Here is a 17869-nt window from a genome sequence, read left to right on the forward strand (position 1 = left end):
GACACCAAGACTGATGGGATAGTGGGCAGTGAAGATGGTTATCTCAGATCGCAAAGCAATCTTGATCAATTGGGTCGATGGGCTGAGGAGGGGCAGATGGAGTTAAATTTGGATAAATGTGAGGGTATTACATTTTGGTGAAACAAACAAGGGCAGGACTTATACAGTTAATAACAGGGCCCTGGGTAGTGTTATAGAACAGAGACCGAGGGGCTCAGGTACATAATTCTTTGAAGTTTGTGTCACACATAGACAGGGGTGGGGGGCGCGCTAAGAAGGTGTTTAGCACTCTTACCTTCATCGCTCAGACCTTTGGGTGTAGGAGTTGGGGTCGTCATGTTGAGGTTGTACAGGACGTGGGTGAGGCCTCTTCTGGAACACGGTGTCCAGCTCTGGTTGCCCTGTTATAGGAAAAATATTGTTAAGCTGGAGAGTGTTTAGAAAATATTTACCAACTTGTTGCTGGGAATGGAAAGTTTGAGTTATAATGAGAGGCGGGATAGGCTGGAACTTTTTTTCCCTGGAGCGTCGGGGGCTGAAGGGGTGACCTTATAGAGGTTTATAAAATCATGAGGGGCATGGATAGGGTGAATAGACAAGGTCTTTTCCCCCCCAGGGTGGGGGAGCCCAAAACTAGAGGGGAAGAGGTTTAAGGTGAGAGGGGAAAGATTTAAAAGGGACCTGAGGGGTAACTTTTTCACACAGAGGGTGGTGCGTGTATGGAATGAGCTGCCAGAGGAAATGGTGGGGGCTGGTACAGTTACAGCATTTAAAAGGCACCTGGATGGGGACATGGATGGGAAGGGGTTAGAGGGATATGGGCCAAATGCTGGGAAATGGGATGTGTTTACTTTTGGATTATAATTGGCTTGGACTGGAGGGCCTGTTTCAGTGCTGCATGACACATCCAGACCTGAAATGTCAGCTATGATTCTCACCCTGTATCCCCTCTGGTGTGGAGGGGAGACACACGGGTGAATGGAGGGGTTAGGTGGCATACCGTTTTCAATAGGGGTAGAAAGGCCCGCTTGGAGAAAGGTTGTTCAGAGACTGAGGCTGGGTATCAATTCCTTGTACAGGAGGCGTGCGGAAGTATAGACCCCTCTCCCCTTTCTCCCAGCCCCATCGCATTCAAGCAGAAATGGCACCCAGGCCAGGAGGGGGTCAATTCTATATTCATTCATGGGATGGGGGCATTGCTGGCCAGACAGCATTTATTGTCCATCCCTAATTGCCCAGAGGGCAAATAAGAGTCAACCACATTGCTGTGGGTCTGGAGTCACATGTAGGCCAGACCAGGTAAGGATGGCAGTTTCCTTCCCTAAAGGACATTAGTGATGGGTTTTTCCAACAACCAACAATGGGCTCACGGTCACATTAGATTCTCAGTAGTCATATTAAATTCAAATTCCACCAGTGCTGTGGTTGGATTCGAATCCAGGTCCCCAGAACGTTATCTGGATTGACAGCCCAGCGATAAAACCAGAGATAATAGGAACTGCAGATGCTGGAGGATCCTCTGCACCCCACACTTGTGTGTGCAATCAGCCAACTGTCCATTTCTCTGCATTAATGAGCCTGTCTGATTTATCTCTCACAGAGCAACATCGAGGGAAAGTGGAAGCGAACACTGTCTATTCATGGGGCTTCTGATGTTTCAGCTCTTCTTGTTGGGTAAGGTGCCTCTCTGCTCTATCACTCCATGCCAGGGTGTGACCTTCCCCACCCTCACCCCGGCTTTGAAAATATACCAAAGCTAATGGAGAGAGAGAAAGTCATGGAATAACAGCAGTTTCTGGACTGGTCACTAGTGGAGAGAAGTGTTCTGTATGGACTGACTCTGACTATTCTAGCTTTGAGAATTCCCCATCAGGAGGCCATTCAGCCCCTCAACAAGATCCTGTTTTGTTTTCAAACTTAACCTACTTTTCAAATCAACCTGATTGCTTCAGACGGATGTTACGGCAAGCATCTGGGGATTGAACCCGGTTCTCTTGGTCCAGGAGTAGGGACACTGCCACTGCTCCATAAGAGGGCCCCAATGGGATCATGGCTGATCTGTGGCCTAACTCCCTATACATTTCTTTGGCCCATGTCCTTTCATAGTTTCACTGAGCGAAACAAAAAAGAAATCCCATGAAAGGGGCTCCCTAACATCCATCATTCCCAGACACTGCTCCCTTGTTCTAAAGTCACCAACCAGTGGAAAGAGTTTATCTTGATCGACCCCGTCTTTCCCTCCATAGAATTCCTACATTGCGGAGGCCCTTCAGCCCCACAAGCTCACACCAGCCCTCACAGCATCCCACCTAATCTATATATCCCTGAAAAATTCGGGCAATTTAGGCTCGGGGATCACGCAACTGTTTCCCTGTTAAAACCTTGATCAGATCATTCGCTTGACCTCCCAAACTCTGTCCCTCAGCGTTGTTGAGTTTAATGGATGCTTTACCCTTTAGCAATCATAAGTCCGTAAGACACAGGAGCAGAAATTAGGCCTTTCGGCCCATCAAGTCTGCTCCACCCTTCGATCATGGCTGATAGGTTCCTCAACCCCATTCTCCTGCTTTCTCCCCATAACCCTCCATCCCCTTGTTAATCAAGAACCTATCTATCAGTTTTGCTCCTCTCCCTTTATCTGGGCTACTCGCAAGGACAGGCTGTCTTTGGGTGCTGGGGATCTTTGTCTCTGAATGACCCCACCTCCCCCCCACCCCCCACCCCCGACCGAGAGTGGAAACCCTAGTTTTGAGTTTTACAACTGGGCCTGTCAATTACGTGCAGGGATATGGAGAAAAGCCAGGTTTTGGGCATGAATGAATAGTATAACGGCAGCCTCAAATCAATCCTGTGGATTTCGAGTGAGCCGAAACGGGCTGAACCTTGGTCTGTAAATCAGTCTAATGATACTCACTGGATTTTAGAAATGTGGCACCGGGAGGGGATGGTGGGGGGAATCACAGGCTAAAGGAGACGGGGTAGGACTGAGATGAGGAGAAATGTCTTCACCCAGAGAGTGGGGGACCCTCTGAAATTCTCTGCTGCAGGAAGAGGTTGACACCAAAACAAGTGAGTGTTTTCAAGAAGGTGTTAGCGATAGTTCTTAGGACGAAAGGGATAGGAACATCGAGGATAAGTGCAGGAGGAGGCCAGTCGGCCCCTTCGAATCTGCTCTGCCATTCCTCGTGATCATGGTTGATCGTCTAACTCAACAGCCTTATCTCCATAACCTTTGATCCCACTCACCTCCAAATACAGTATCTATTGCCTCTTGAATGAATTCAATGTTTTGGCATCAACTATTTTCTGTGGAAATGAATTCCATCAGCTCTCTACTCTTTGGGTGAAGAAATGGAGATAAAGAAAGGGTTAAAAAAAGGAGGTCAATGGCCCAGCGGTATTGAGACCCAGGTTCAAATCCCAACACGGCAGATGGTAGAATTTGAATTCAACAAAATATCTGGAATTAAGAATCTGATGATGACCCTGAATCCACTGGGGGAGAATCCCATCTGGTTCACTCATGCCCCTTTACGGAAGGAAACTGCCATCCTTACCTGTTGCGGCCTACGTGTGACTCCAGACCCACAGCAATGTGGTTGACTCTTAACTGCCCCCTGATCAATTAGGGATGGACAATAAATGCTGCCTGGTCAGTAACACCCTTATCCCTGTGACCCCTGGTTCTGGACACACCCATGATTGGGAACATCCTGTCTGCATCTACTCCTGTTAGGGTTTGATAAGTGTCTGTGAGATCACCCCCTCATTTATCTGAACTCCAGCGAAAATAATCTGAGAGTTTGGGGTGGAAGCGGGAACGGGGTGGGGGGGGGGGGGGGTGGTCAGCTGGAAGACCAGCCATGGTGTACTGATTGGCCTCCTCTTCATATTTCACTTGGGAACCCTGCAGCCCAATGGCATCAATGTGGACTTCACAAGCTTCAAAATCTGTCCTCTCCCAACCGCATCCCAAAACCAGCCCAGCTTGTCCCTTCCACCCACCTATCCCCTCCTCCCACCTCAAGCCCCACCCCCAATTCCTACCTACTAGCCTCATCCCACCCCCTGGACTGACCTATCCACTCCCTCCCTCCCCACCTACACTCACCTTTACTGGCTCCATCCCCACCTCTTTGACCTATCTGTCTCCTCTCCACCTGTCTTCTCCTCTATCCATCTTCTATCTGCCTCCCCCCCACCTCTCTATTTATTTCAGAACCCCCTTCCCCCTCCCCCATTTCTGAAGAAGGGTCTAGGTTGGAAATGTCAGCTTTCCTGCTCCTCTGATGCTGCTTGGCCTGCTGTGTTCATCCAGCTCTACACCTTGTTATCTCAGATTCTCCTGCTCCTGTTTTGCTGTGGTTTTGTTAGGTGACTGTTAAGATCAGTCAGCCAGGTTGATGGGAGGTGAGTGATAATGGGAACTGCAGATGCTGGAGAATCCGAGATAACAAAGTGTGGAGCTGGATGAACACAGCAGGCCCAGCAGCATCTCAGGAGCACAAAAGCTGATGTTTCAGGCCTAGACCCTAGACCCATCAGAGGGCCCTCTGATGAAGGGTCTAGGCCCGCAACGTCAGCTTTTGTGCTCCTGAGATGCTGCTTAGCCTGCTGTGTTCATCCAGCTCCACACTTTGTTATGATGGGAGGTGAGATTGTCACTGGGCTAGCAGCTAACCAGCTCAGGCTAATAGCCTGGGTCAGCTTTTGTGCTCCTGAGATGCTGCTTGGCCTGCTGTGCTCATCCAGCTCCACACTTTGTTATCTCGGACTCTCCAGCATCTGCAGTTCCCGTTATCTCTAATAGCCTGGGGACCCAAGTTTGAATCCTAGAATTGCAGGTGGCAAAATTTAAATTTGATTAAAAATCAAGGTGAAGTTACAGTGGCTGCACTGAATTGTTGTTAAACAAAACCCCTCTCTTTCACCAATACGCACTAGAGAAGGAAATCTGCTCTCTAGGCAATTAAACATTCAGGTATATAATTCTTTGCAGTTTGTGTCACACATAGACGGGGGGGGGGGAGGAGGTTAAGAAGGCGTTTAGCACATTTACCTTCATCGCTCAGACCTTTGAGTGTGGGAGTTGGGGACATCATGTTGAGGTTGTACAGGACGTGGGTGAGGCCTCTTCTGGAACACAGTGTCCAGCTCTGGTCACCCTGTTACAGGAAGGACATTATTAAACTGGAGAGGGTTCGGGAGAGATTTACCAGGATGTTGCCGGGTGTGGAGGGGTTGAGTTAGAGGGAAAGGCTGGAGAGGCTGGGATATTTTATCACTGGAACATAGGAGATTGAGAGGTGACATTATAGAGGTTTATAAAATCATGAGGGGTATGGATAGGGAAAATGGCGGGTGCCCTTTCCCTGGGGCAAGGGATTTCAAGACTAGGGGGGCGTATGTTTAAGGTGAGAGGAGAAAGATTTTAAAAATAGACATGAGGGGCAATTTTTTTTACGCAGAGAGTGGTTCATGCTTGGAATTAATTTGCAGAGGAAGGGGTGGGTGTGGGTACAGTTACAGCATTTAAAATACATTTGGATAAGTGCATGAAAAGGAAAGTTTGAAGGGATATAGGCCAGGAGCAAGAAGGTGGGACTAGTTTAGTTTGGGGTCATGGACTAGATGGACCAACAAGTCTTTTTCCATTCTATAATAACACAGTGTGGAGCTGGAGGAACACAGCAGGGCCAGGCAGCATCAGAGGAGCAGGAAAGCTGACGTTTCGGGGCGGGACCCTTCTTCAGAAATGGGGTCCCGCCCCAAAACGTCAATTTCCCTGCTCCTCTGATGCTGCCTGGCCCTGCTGTGTTCCTCCAGCTCCACACTGTGTTATCTCTAACTCCAGCATCTGCAGTTCATTCCGTCTCTGTTTCCAAGCTGCATCAGTTTATAGATTTATGATACACCAATGCTATCATCTTAAACTTCACAACTGTCCCATGTGAATAGACTCCATGTTAGCTTATTGGCATGAGTTATTCCCAATACGTGGCTGTTCTCTCTGCTTTATCCTCTCCCAATTCTACTTTCAGCTCTTCAAGATGAATAATTCTCCAATTTATGGTGATGGGTTCTGTCTCAATTAAATTGGGAACAGCATTCACGGCACACACAGGCAATGACCTATTTCTGATATTCTAATCATCATCCCTTGACATTCAATGGTGTTCCCATCACTGAATCCCCAACTATCAACATCCTGGGGGTTACTATTGACCAGAAACTCAACTGGACCCACCACATAAACACATCGGCTACAGGAGCAGGTCAGAGGCTGGAAATTCTGCAGTGAGTAACTCCCGTCCTGACCCCCCCTGCCAAAGCCTGTCCCACCATCGACAAGGCACAAGTCAGGAGTGGGATGGAATACCCCCCACTTGCCCTGGATGGGGGCAGCTCCAACAACATTCAAGAAGCTCGACACCATCCAGGACAGAGCAGTCCCTGCTCGATTGGCCCCACATCCACAAACATCCCACTCCCTCCCCCCACCGACGCTCAGTCGCAGCAGTGTGTACCATCCACAAGATAGATCATAGATCATAGAATCCCGACAGTGTGGAAAAAGGCCCTTTGGCCGAACAAGTCCAGACTCTGCAGAAACTCACCAAAGATCCTCAGGCAGCAACTTCCAAACCCCATGATCACTCCCATCGAGAACAACAAGGGGCAGCAGGTATGTGGGAACACCACCCACCTGCAAGTTGCCCTCTGAGCCCCTCCCCACCCTGACTTGGGAAATAGATCACTGTTCCCTCAGTGTCGCTGGGTCAGAATCCTGGAAATCCCTCCATCGATTCCAAGCAGTGATAAAAGTTAGCCCCGAGCGGGGAGAGAGAGAGAGAGAGAGAGAGAGAGAGAGGAAATAAACTCTGGGACTGACTGAGGGAGAAAGGGATGACCAAAAGAAGGAGAGATCGGGGGGGGGGGGGGGGGGGGGGGTGGGGTGAGAGAAAGGGGTAAAGACTAGAGAGGAGGTGGGATGGTCGGGGTGGGAGAAGTTCCTTTGCTGCTGACACTCCACTCCACCATCAGGGGGAGCAGTCTCCCTTTCTGGGGCCTGTTGAAACCTTGGAGTACCTCCAACCTCTCGAACAGGTGATCTCCCAATCCCATTAATCTGAAATGCTCGAGGGATGCATGATTGTGCTCAATGCCCCCTGGAGGTTTTGTCTCTTAGCAACCCAGACCCCTCTCACCCAAGAGGGGAGGGGGTGGCAGGCAATGGCAGATCTAAACTGTGGGTCTACACCTTGCCGTGGGTGAGGGGTGAAACTGAGAAGGCGTGCTGACATGAGTCGCAGATGAGGCGTGAAAGAAGGGAAGGGGAATTATATAGGCCCCATCACAGAATAGATTCTCACTGAGTTCCCGCTCTTCAAGCTGGGATATCCGTGAGATTGAGCCCGGGAGGGGGTGTGTGTTGGGTGGCGGGGTGGCGGGTGGGGGGGGGGGGGGGGGGGGGGGGGGGGGTGGGTCTTCTCTCCCTCGCACTGGGAGAGTGAGCACATGTTGTGTCTGTGTTAAATGGCAACTTTGGAAGAAGCCAGTACAAGCACACAGGGTTCGAGCTGAATGGCCTGGCCTTCTGCATGACTGAGCCACAGATCGATACAGGATGGAAATAGGCCCTTCAGCCCAATCATAAACCCAAACTAAACTAGTTCCATTTACTAGCATTTGGCCCAAATCCCTCTAAACCCTTTCTATCCATGTCCCCATCCTGATGCCTTTTAAATGCTGTAACTGTACCAGCCCCCAACACTTCCTCTGGCAGCTCATTCCATACATGCACCACCCTCTGTGTGAAAAAGTTACCCCTCAGGTCCCTTTTAAATCTCTCCCCCTCTCACCCTAAACCTATGCCCCTCTAGTTTTGGGCTCCCCTACCCTGGGGGTGAAAAGACTTTGTCTGTTCACCCTATCCATGCCCCTCATGATTTTATAAACCTCTATAAGGTCACCCCTCAGCCTCCGACACTCCAGGGAAAATAGATTCCGCACCACCCCCCACCCACCCAAGTGTATTCAGTCCCTCCCTGTAGCTCTAACCCTGCAACATCCTTGTAAATCTTTCCTGAACCCTTTCAGGTCTCCTTTCCAAGGAGCAGAATTGAACACAACATTCCCAAACTGGCCGAACATGAGACGCACCATGAATCCCCAACTCCCAGATGATCAAATCAGGACAACTGGCCATCCTCGCTGACTGATCCTGGATTAACTTGGTTCCCTCCATCTCTTGCTGTCTCTCTCTGCAGTCCCCTGGGTGTCACGCTGCTCAGGACAAGCCCAGGTTGAGATCACAGCCGAGAGGAATCCGGTGCAGAGCGGGGTGGGCTGGAATACCACGTTATCTGTGGCCAACAGTTCCGAGCTGTACTCTGTCGTGTGGCTCGACCCCACGTCAAGCAACATTCTGACCCGGTTGAATGGCCGCCTGGAGGTGAAGGAAGGCACGGTCTATACAGAGAGGGTGACCCTGCACAGGAACAGCTCACTGACCATCCGGGACACTCGCCTGAGTGACGAAGGGAACTACACTATCACAGTCGACACACCAGGAGGCTCAAACCTCAGGGCGAACACTCTCATAATCTCCTCCAGGTCTACGGTAGGCTCCAATACTATGAGGTTTGCTGTGCTCCCCATAGGAAGGTGAGGGTCAGTGCTGAGGGAGTGGGGACTGTCGGAGGGCCGGCGCCGAGGGAGCGCTGCAGTGTCGGAGGGCCGGCGCCGAGGGAGCGCTGCAGTGTCGGAGGGCCGGCGCCGAGGGGAGCGCTGCAGTGTCGGAGGGCCGGCGCCGAGGGAGCGCTGCAGTGTCGGAGGGCCGGCGCCGAGGGAGCGCTGCAGTGTCGGAGGGCCGGCGCCGAGGGAGCGCTGCAGTGTCGGAGGGCCGGCGCCGAGGGAGCGCTGCAGTGTCGGAGGGCCGGCGCCGAGGGAGCGCTGCAGTGTCGGAGGGCCGGCGCCGAGGGAGCGCTGCAGTGTCGGAGGGCCGGCGCCGAGGGAGCGCTGCAGTGTCGGAGGGCCGGCGCCGAGGGAGCGGGCACTGTTGGAGGGTCAACGCTGAGGGAGTACTCAGACTGATTCTGGGGCATGTGAGATTTCTGAACTGTACATTTTCTGATGAATGCAGTGGTGGTCACCAACGTGTCGATCGTGGTGTCAGCCCCTGATGTGTTTGAGGGCCAGCCCGAAGTCTCTCTGACCTGCAGCTCTCTCACTGGCTCGAGGGTGACCTATCGCTGGGTGAAGGATGGTCGCCCTCTGACCAATGGTAGCCGAGTGTCTGTCTCGGGGAATGTCGTACAGATTCAGTCGGTGAGTCGAGACGATGCTGGGACCTACGTTTGCACCATCGAGAATGCCATCAGTCAGAGCTCCAACAGCCAGATTCTCACTGTGTTCTGTAAGTGAATGCTGTTTCTCTGCCTGTCTCTGTCTCTCCTGCCCTTGTGCAATTGGATAGCAAGTCTGTGTTAGAGTGATAACCATGGACATCACCCATCTGAGTATGTCTCCTCTGTCTCGCGCGCACGCACTCTCGCGCGCACGCACGCACTCGCATGCACGCACCCCGTATGGAATGCATTGAAGTATCTCCGGTCCCATTGCTGAGTGGGATGATGATTGTGTGGAAAGGGGTGTGAGTCCCCCAGACAGTGAGGTTCAGTGCGGGGGTGTCGGTGGGCTGTGTGAGTCTCTCGGTCATAAATCGGAAATGCCTCTGAGTTTGTGTCGTTGTCTCCCCGGGGCAGATGGTCCAGAGAGGATAGCGATCCGCCGTGAGTTTCAGTCGGACTGTGCGACCGATGGCCTGTTCCTCGCTGGCAGGGCTGGCACATTAACCTGTGAGGCCGTCTCAGTACCAGTGCCAGAGTACAGCTGGCTGCTTAATGGGCAGCTTTTTCGCCAGGGCAGTGTCCTCTCATTCGTGGGGCTCAGGACGAACCAGACCAGCAACTACACCTGCATCGCAACAAACGCCAGAACGGGCAGCCAGCTCTCTACATCCACCCAGCTCACTGTCGTAGGTCAGTGTGTCAGTGTGTGTCTTATTCTGTATATAAACCCCCCCCGAACCCCTCGATCAGATTCGAGTCTGTAACTCCCTCCCGGGGTATCTGTTATTCTGTATATAACCCCCCCCCCCCCCCCCCACCTGAACCCCTCGACCAGATTCCAGTCTGTAACTCCCTCCCCGGGGGGTATCTGTTATTTTGTATATAAACCCCCTCGATCAGATCCCAGTCTGTAACTCCCTCCCGGGTATCTGTTATTCTGTATATAAACCCCCCCGAACCCCCTCGATCAGATCCCAGTCTGTAACTCCCTCCCGGGGTATCTGTTATTTTAATGCATAAACTGCCTTGACCCTGTTACACAGGAAGAGAAGGAGGGTATTCAGAACCCCATCCTCGAGCCTCTGCAAGTGGAGCGCACTCGATGCAGAGATACAGAGCTATGAAGGAGGTTACGAGGGAGGTACAGATCGAGTAGGTTATGGACTGCAAGAGACGGGTGCATATGGAAAGACAGAGACAGAGAAATCGGAGGAAGAGAGAGAGAGAGAGAGAGAGAGAGAGAGATTGGAGGCAGTGCAGGGGGGAGGTGAACATTATCTCAGAGTGACATGGAACACAGAGCGTGGTCAGGCTGTGGGATTTGATTGAACGGGGACACTGTTACCTTGAAAAGTACGCTGTTAACGTGAGGAGTCTCAATGAGCATCCCTTTTCTCCCTGCACAAGTAGTGATCAGTTGCACACTAGTGTGGGGGCCCTTGTGGTACAGTGCACTGCCGCTCTGGGCCAGGATTTCACACCTCACCTCTTCCAAAGGCCATATCCCTGAGCAGAGAGTTTTGCAATTTGAAAAAAATATAAGCGAGCTGGGCTCTCCCTGCTCAGTGGGGGGCAGACATCTGTGAAAGGGACAACCGAATGTAGAGCTGGATGAACACAGCAGGCCGAGCAGTGTACAAGGGAATGGATGCAGAAGTGAAATGTACAAGATTGTTTGTGCTGGGCTGTTGGTTTCGTTTCAAACAACAAAACCCTCGCAAATCTCTGAGAGGTGACAGTGTCCCAGCTCCCTCTGCGGGGAGAGGGCGCTGATGTTGGGCACCTTTCTCAAAATCCTAAACACACCCCCTCAGAGACCGACGCAGTGTGGTGTACGGGGCTGGAGCTGAGGTGGAACTTAACGCAAACACTTTACCTGATACCATTGCATCTGGCGGGGGGGATGTCTGTGTCCGCACAGTATCAGCCCAGCTCTGTCCGCCACCACCCCCCAGCCCACCCTATCTCCCAACCAGCCACCTCCCCGGCCTCCTGCTTGTTCTAAATCCTGCACTCCACTGACGTCTCTATCACCATCCTCCACCCGCCTCAGGTTCCTGCCTCAGCGTAGGGGGTGCAGTGGGGGTCGCCATCGGGTCCGCCGCTGCCCTGTTGCTCCTCATCCTGCTGGTCGTACTCCTGGTCAGGCGCAAACGTGAGTATAACTCCCGTCCCGGGTCAAAGGTCGAGCCTCGGCTTTGCGGGGTTTGGGGGTCCCGTCCATGTTTGCCACCTCCCGCCCCCCCCCCCCCCCACCCCGACCCCGACCCCGACCCCACAACTGGATGATTCGCTACTGTGTGAGGGCCTGGCTCAGGGGAAAAGCCAAGGAGGATGTTGCATTGGGAGAGGTATCGCAGACCGCGATCACACCCGCTCCCCGAATCTATCCAGCTTCTGATGTTCGCTGTGGACCAGGCACGGGTCAGGGGTACGATGGAAAACGCCCCACTTGCCTTGGATGGGTGTGAGCGCCATTTAACAGATGAGGCCTTGCCTTGGTCTGTGCTCAGACTCAACCACAAGGTCTGGACAATACTCAGGCTTGGGCTGACAAGAGACATTCGCGCCACACAAATGCCAGGCTATGACCATCACCAACAAGAGACAATCTAACCACTGCCCCTTGACATTCACTGGTGTTTCCATCACTGAATCCCTCACTATCAACATCCTGGGGGTTACCATCGACCAGAAACTCAACTGGGACCCACCACATAAACCCAACGGCTACAAGAGCAGGTCAGAGGCTGGGAATCCTGCGGCGAGTAACTCCTGTCTTGCCTCCCCCCAAAGCCTGTCCCACCATCGACAAGGCACAAGTCAGGAGGGGGATGGAATACCCCCCATTTGCCCCTAGATGGGGGCAGCTCCAAAAACACTCAAGAAGCTCGACACCATCCAGGACAGAGCAGCCCCCGCTCGATCGGCCCCACATCCACAAACATCCCACTCCCTCCCCCCACCGACGCTCAGTCGCAGCAGTGTGTACCATCCACAAGATGCGCTGCAGAACCTCACCAAGGCCCCTCAGGCGGCACCTTCCAAACCCACGGCCACTTCCATCGGGACGGACAAGGGGCAGCGGTTACATGGGAACACCAGCCCCTGCAAGTTCCCTTCCACTCCCCATCCTGATTTGGGAAATATATCCCCGTTCCTGCAGTGTGAATTGGGGAAATGGGGTTTGGGAGGAGTACTGGTAGGGGAGGGGAGTGTGAAAAGCTTGGACGGGATGGGTGTAGGGGTGGGGGGTAGTGGGGACTTCAAAGGGGCAGGGTGGGGCAGTGGGTAGTGGGGTGGTGGTTTGGATGGGGTTGAAGTGGGGGGAGTGCAGACTTGGCAGTGGTGGGGTAGATGCAGGGGGAGTGGGGTTTTGGATGGGATAAGGGTGGGGGGAGTGGGGACTTCGGAAGGATGGGGTAGGGGCAGGGGGAGTTGGGGTTTGCATGGGATAGGGGTGGGGCGAGTGGGGGCTTGGGAGGGGTGCGGCAGGGTAGGGGAGGAGTGGGATGTTTGATGGTTTGGGGGTAGGTGTGGTGCGAGTCAGGTTGGAAGGGGGAGGGTTTGGATGGGATGGGGGGAGCGGTGGGGGTGTCGGGGCTGGGGAGGGGTGGGTAGAAACGGGTGGAGTGGGGATGGTTCGAGGGTATGGGGGAGTGGTGGGGGTAGTGGATGGGATGGGGTGGGGGGAGTCAGGTGGGTGTTGGATGGTGTGGGGATAGGGGTGGGGGTGTCAGGTGGGTGTTGGATTCAATCAGGATGGGGTGGGGGTGTCAGGGCTTGTGAGGGATGGGGGTAGGTGCGGAAGGGTTGGGGTTTTGGTTGGGTAGGGAAAGGGGTGGAGGGAAGTATGGGTTTGGGAGGGGTGTGGCTAGGGGTAGGGTGGAAGTGGGAAGGGTTGGATGGGATGTGGATAGGGGTGGAGGGAGACGGAGTTTGGGAGGGGTGTGGGAATGGGGCAGACAGAGTGGGGGTGTTGGATGGGATGTGCGTAATGGTGGGGGGAGATGGGGTTTGGGAGGGGTGTGGGTTGGGGTAGGTGGAAGTGGGAAGGGTTGGGTGGGATGTCGGTAGGGGTGGGGGGAGACAGGGTTTGGGAGGGGTGTGGGTAGGGGTGGGGGAGATGGGGTTTGGGAGGGGTGTGGGTAGGGGTGGGGGGGAGACAGGGTTTGGGAGGGGTGTGGGTAGGGGTGGGGGGGAGACAGGGTTTGGGAGGGGTGTGGGCAGGGGTGGGGGAGATGGGGTTTGGGAGGGGTGTGGGTAGGGGTGGGGGGAGACGGGGTTTGGGAGGGGCGTGGGTAGGGGTGGGGGGAGACGGGGTTTGGGGGAAACCTGTCGACTTCCTCAGTGACCCTCTGTATCCCCTTGCCCCTCTGCCCCACACCCCCCAAAACACAGGGGCACAGAAGAACAAAACCACAAAGATGGCCGCAATTAGCCACAGCAAGGACAAGGTAAGTGACCATTTCTCCTAAAACTGGACACTCTGGGTGGGTGAGGGGGAGAGGTGGTAGTCGGGGGGTTGTTTAGGGTTGGTCTAGCTTTCCTTACGAATGCTCAGACCCCACAACGTGCCCAGTTCAGCGGAAGACCGGAGCCCATTGCGGCCCCCAAAAATATAGCCAGCATTTGGTATAGCGACGTGGATAACCCATATTCTGAGACTTTGGAGGGGGTCTTATACACCCCACATCCGCACCCTCTCCCCCACCGTGGCGTGGGCAGGTACAATTTCCATTCCTCAATCCCGGCCCAAACTCTTCAGGATCGAGGCCTCGAGAGATGCGTGTGAGCGCATTTCCAGCTGCCTTGCCCATTCCGCCTCGAGGGAATGAGGGCCCACATTTGCGAAGGGTTCGTTTTCCGGGCTGGGCCGGAAGTTGAGCTCCTCGCAGCCGAACACTGACGGGGAATACGGTGGTTTCCTGTCGTCAGTTCTAATGCCGGTCCTCACGTTCCCAGGTGCTCCCGTGGATCAGCCAGAATGCGAATATCCAACAAGGCATCCCTCCCCCTCCAGTCTACACCACCGATCGGGAATCCGTCTACAGCGACTACCCGGTAATGGAACATTCCGGAGCTTCTGGTGGGGAGGAACGTAAAGCTGGCCATCAGGGGTGGAATGGGGGTTGGTGGGGGGCGGGGGTGTAGGGTGTGGGCGATATTTGGTCAAATGAAATCATGGCGGGGGTTGGGGGGCCCTCGCTCATGGTTCTGGTCAACTCACACTCTCTGCGTGTGACGCGCGGCAAATGGTGCGGAACCCTCCAGAAATACAGCCGAAATCTTTCAATCGGGACACGCGTGCAAGAATGCCTGAGCGAACAGTGTGGGTCGGCTCTGATTGGCCAAGGAGAGGGGGAGAGAGAGAGCATTCCATAATCCTGCCTGCCCCCCCATGATCCTTCGCTCCCTTGCCAGTTGGAACTCTGTTGCCCTCCATTTTGAATGTGTCGCAGTGACCCAGCTTCCTCTCCTTTCTGGGGCAGGGTGGGGGAAGGGATTTTTCCATGTTAGCGATCCTCTGAGGAATGGGAATTCCTTCTCCTCTCTCTCCATTTCTACCACCCCACGGGGGGGAAATTATTTTTCTCTGAATCCCCTCTCAACTTTTAAAGTTCTAACCCCCCCCCCCCCCCCCGACTTTGTCATTGACCCTTCAATTAACAGTTGCTCTATATCCACCCTCTCTATGTCCCTCATAATGTTATCCACCTCTATCAGGTCCACGTACCTTCATTCCCCTCCAACCCTCAACCTTCTCTGCTCCAACCCGGGCTTACCCAGCCTCTCTTCATCGCTACACTGCTCCATCCCAGGGCACCATCCTGGTGAATCTCTCTCTGCACCCATCCCCCCAATGCAATCACATTCCTGCTATAGTGCAGGGAGCAGAGCTGCACACAGTGTTCCAGCTATAGCCTCACCAAAGCCCTGTACAGCTCCGATATCACCTCCCTGCTCTGAGAATCTATGCCTCTGCGGATAAAGCCCCTTGCATCTTCTACACTACTCTATTAACCAGAGCTTTACCTTCAGGGAGCTATGGACATCCCCAAGATCTCTCTGTTCCTCTGAGCTCCCTGCCATTCATGGAGTGCTCGTTCCTGCTTCCAGACTTTAATTGGAATCGATCTGCGAACCAATCACGCATCATTCCTTGCGCAGCGTAAACTGTTGTCCCCTTCAGATTTGGCATTCTTGCATGTGTCCTGACGGGTTCAAGTTGAAAAAGCAAACAAAGTCTTTCGTTTTTCCTTAGCTGTTTGCCAAGTTTTTAAGCTGGCGGCCGGCAAGACGTGGCCAATGCGTCGGAGGTGAGGATCTCTCTAACCGGCCTTCTCCTTTCTTTTTATCCCCCCGTGCCTCCCAAAACCCCACCCCCACAGCACTCCAATGGTTCGATGGTCGCGTCCTCAGTGAATGGGGGCGTCAGCACTTTCTCAACACAGACTGGACTTACTGGGCAGCTATCTACCTTGGTGTGAAGTCGCGGGGAGGGTTGGGGGGGTTGGTGGTGAGGTTGGAAATTGGCGGGGGGGGGAAACGGGAGGTGTTGTGGGTTGCTGACTCGAATAAACTCAAGGGGAAGGTTGTTGAGCTGGGAGCGGGGTGGGGGGGGGCGCGGAAACAAAACGTTGGGAAAGTTAGCTTGGGATTTGTGTATTGGGAGGGACGGGGTAACAAAAGATGGAAGATGGACTGTGCTCCGTCGACAACATCCAACTGAGAACGGGTGAGACCCCACCCCAACACCCTCTTTCTCCTTCTCCTTCATCCCCCTACCTCTCTCTGTTTCCAAGTTCTTCATTTATTCAATGGAATAGCTGCTCTGTGACGTCTGGAAGCCCACCATTTGCTTGTCAGCCCCACACTTCTGGGTTAGCTTGGCACCCTTGCTAATAGATCTCCATCAATTGGCTGCTGGCATCCAGACTGGCACCTTTAAGCTGGTCGTCTCAGAGACCCTCATCCACCTACTCCACTGCCCCCCAAGCTTCTACTGGAAAGATGGAGGGAGAGGGGTTTAATATTCGCCAAGCCGCCATCTTTCAGCAGAGTGGGCGGGGAGGGGTGAGATAGGCCACCTCTACAAAGAGTGACAGAGGGATTCTGTGGGTGGGGGCAGGCAGGGGCACGCGAAAAACATTGACGGACACTGACGATTGCTCACCGCGGTCTCGATGTCATTCCTTAAAAAGCTCATTGGGCTCTTTTGTGAGTTGAGACTCAGCGACAAAACTCTGTGGGGGGGTGGGGACGGGAGGGGGCGGGGGAGGTGTTCTGCTGAGTCTTCAGAGTGGGCTGGTTAGAACTGACCAGAGGTGACATCAGGTCCCTTTATCTGAGGAGAGATAGACTGACATTGGAGGCGGTCCAGAGGAGATTCATTCGGCTGGTCGCGGGTTTGGAAGGACTGTCTGGTGAGGACATGGTGAGTTTCGAGAAAATGAGTTTAGATAAATGAAAGGCAACCTTATTGAAATGTGTTAAAATCTTATGATGTATTGACACAGCTGCACAGCACAGAAACAGACCCTTCGGTCCAACCCGTCCGTGCTGACCCAGATTTCCTAAATTAATCCAGTCCCATTCCCCATCATTTGTCCCATATCCCTCTAACCCCTTCCTATCCATGTCCCCATCCAGGTGCCTTTTAAATGCTGTAACTGTACCAGCCCCCACCACTTCCTCTGGCAGCTCATTCCATACACGCACCACCCTCTGTGTGAAAAAGTTACCCCTCAGATCCCTTTTAAATCTTTCCCCTCTCACCTTAAACCTGTGCCCCTCTAGTTTTGGACTCCCCCACCCTGGGGGGAAAGACCTTGTCTATTCACCCTATCCATGCCCCTCATGGTTTTATAAACATCTATAAGATCACCCCTCAGCCTCCGACACTCCAGGGAAAATAGCCCCAGCCTATCCAGCCCCTCCCTGTAGCTCAAACCCTCCAACCCTGGCAACATCCCTGTAAATCTTTTCTGAGCCCTTTCAAGTTTCACACCATCCTTCCTGTAGCAGGGAGACCGGGATTGAACGCAGTATTCTACAGAATCAGTTGATGATGATGTCCCGGAAGACAGCATCTACAGAGTTGATGCAGAGAGATTGTCTCCCCCTTATGGGAGAGTCTGGGATTAGAGGGCATCATCTCAGAATAAGGGGTCACACATTGAACTCAGGGATAAGGAAAGAAATTTCTTCTCTGAGGGGAGTGAATCAATGGAATTCTTTACCGCAGAGACTTGTCGAGGCTGGGTCTTTGAGTATATTCAAGGTTGAGGCAGAGATTTTTTTTAAATCAGTAAGGCCTATGCAAGAAAGTGTATATGAGGATGATTGGATTGGCTGTGATCTCATTGAGAGGCAGGAGTGGACTCAATGGACTGAATAGCCTACCTCTACTACTCCCACTCGTGTCGAGGGTTCCTCTGCAGAGAGAGGGAGTACAGAGGAAATTTACCAGAATGATTCCCAGAGCTAGAAATTTGTGGGATCATTTCAGGAAG

General features: G+C 53.2%; 1 protein-coding gene across 1 annotated transcript; it reads left to right on the forward strand.

The window, feature by feature from the left end:
* The first annotated feature begins 9135 nt into the window (after positions 1-9135).
* On the forward strand, positions 9136-15857 carry LOC125448404 (carcinoembryonic antigen-related cell adhesion molecule 6-like). Its single transcript, XM_059641278.1, has 6 exons — positions 9136-9418; positions 9768-10043; positions 11407-11508; positions 13755-13810; positions 14319-14417; positions 15746-15857. Exons 1-6 carry the CDS (start codon positions 9136-9138, stop codon positions 15842-15844), a joined length of 915 nt encoding a protein of 304 aa, XP_059497261.1. The 3' UTR covers positions 15845-15857.
* The last annotated feature ends 2012 nt before the right edge of the window (positions 15858-17869 follow it).

This window comes from Stegostoma tigrinum, chromosome 41, assembly GCF_030684315.1.
Source record: "Stegostoma tigrinum isolate sSteTig4 chromosome 41, sSteTig4.hap1, whole genome shotgun sequence".
Lineage (NCBI taxonomy): Eukaryota > Metazoa > Chordata > Chondrichthyes > Orectolobiformes > Stegostomatidae > Stegostoma > Stegostoma tigrinum.

Bases quoted from the DNA above. Each gene is read 5' to 3' on its own strand.
- LOC125448404 (XM_059641278.1), top strand. From the start codon at position 9,136: ATGAATGCAGTGGTGGTCACCAACGTGTCGATCGTGGTGTCAGCCCCT. The intron at 10,044-11,406 runs GTCAGTGTGTCA...CACCCGCCTCAG, and splicing joins CACCCAGCTCACTGTCGTAG to GTTCCTGCCTCAGCGTAGGG. The intron at 14,418-15,745 runs GTAATGGAACAT...CCACCCCCACAG, and splicing joins CCGTCTACAGCGACTACCCG to CACTCCAATGGTTCGATGGT.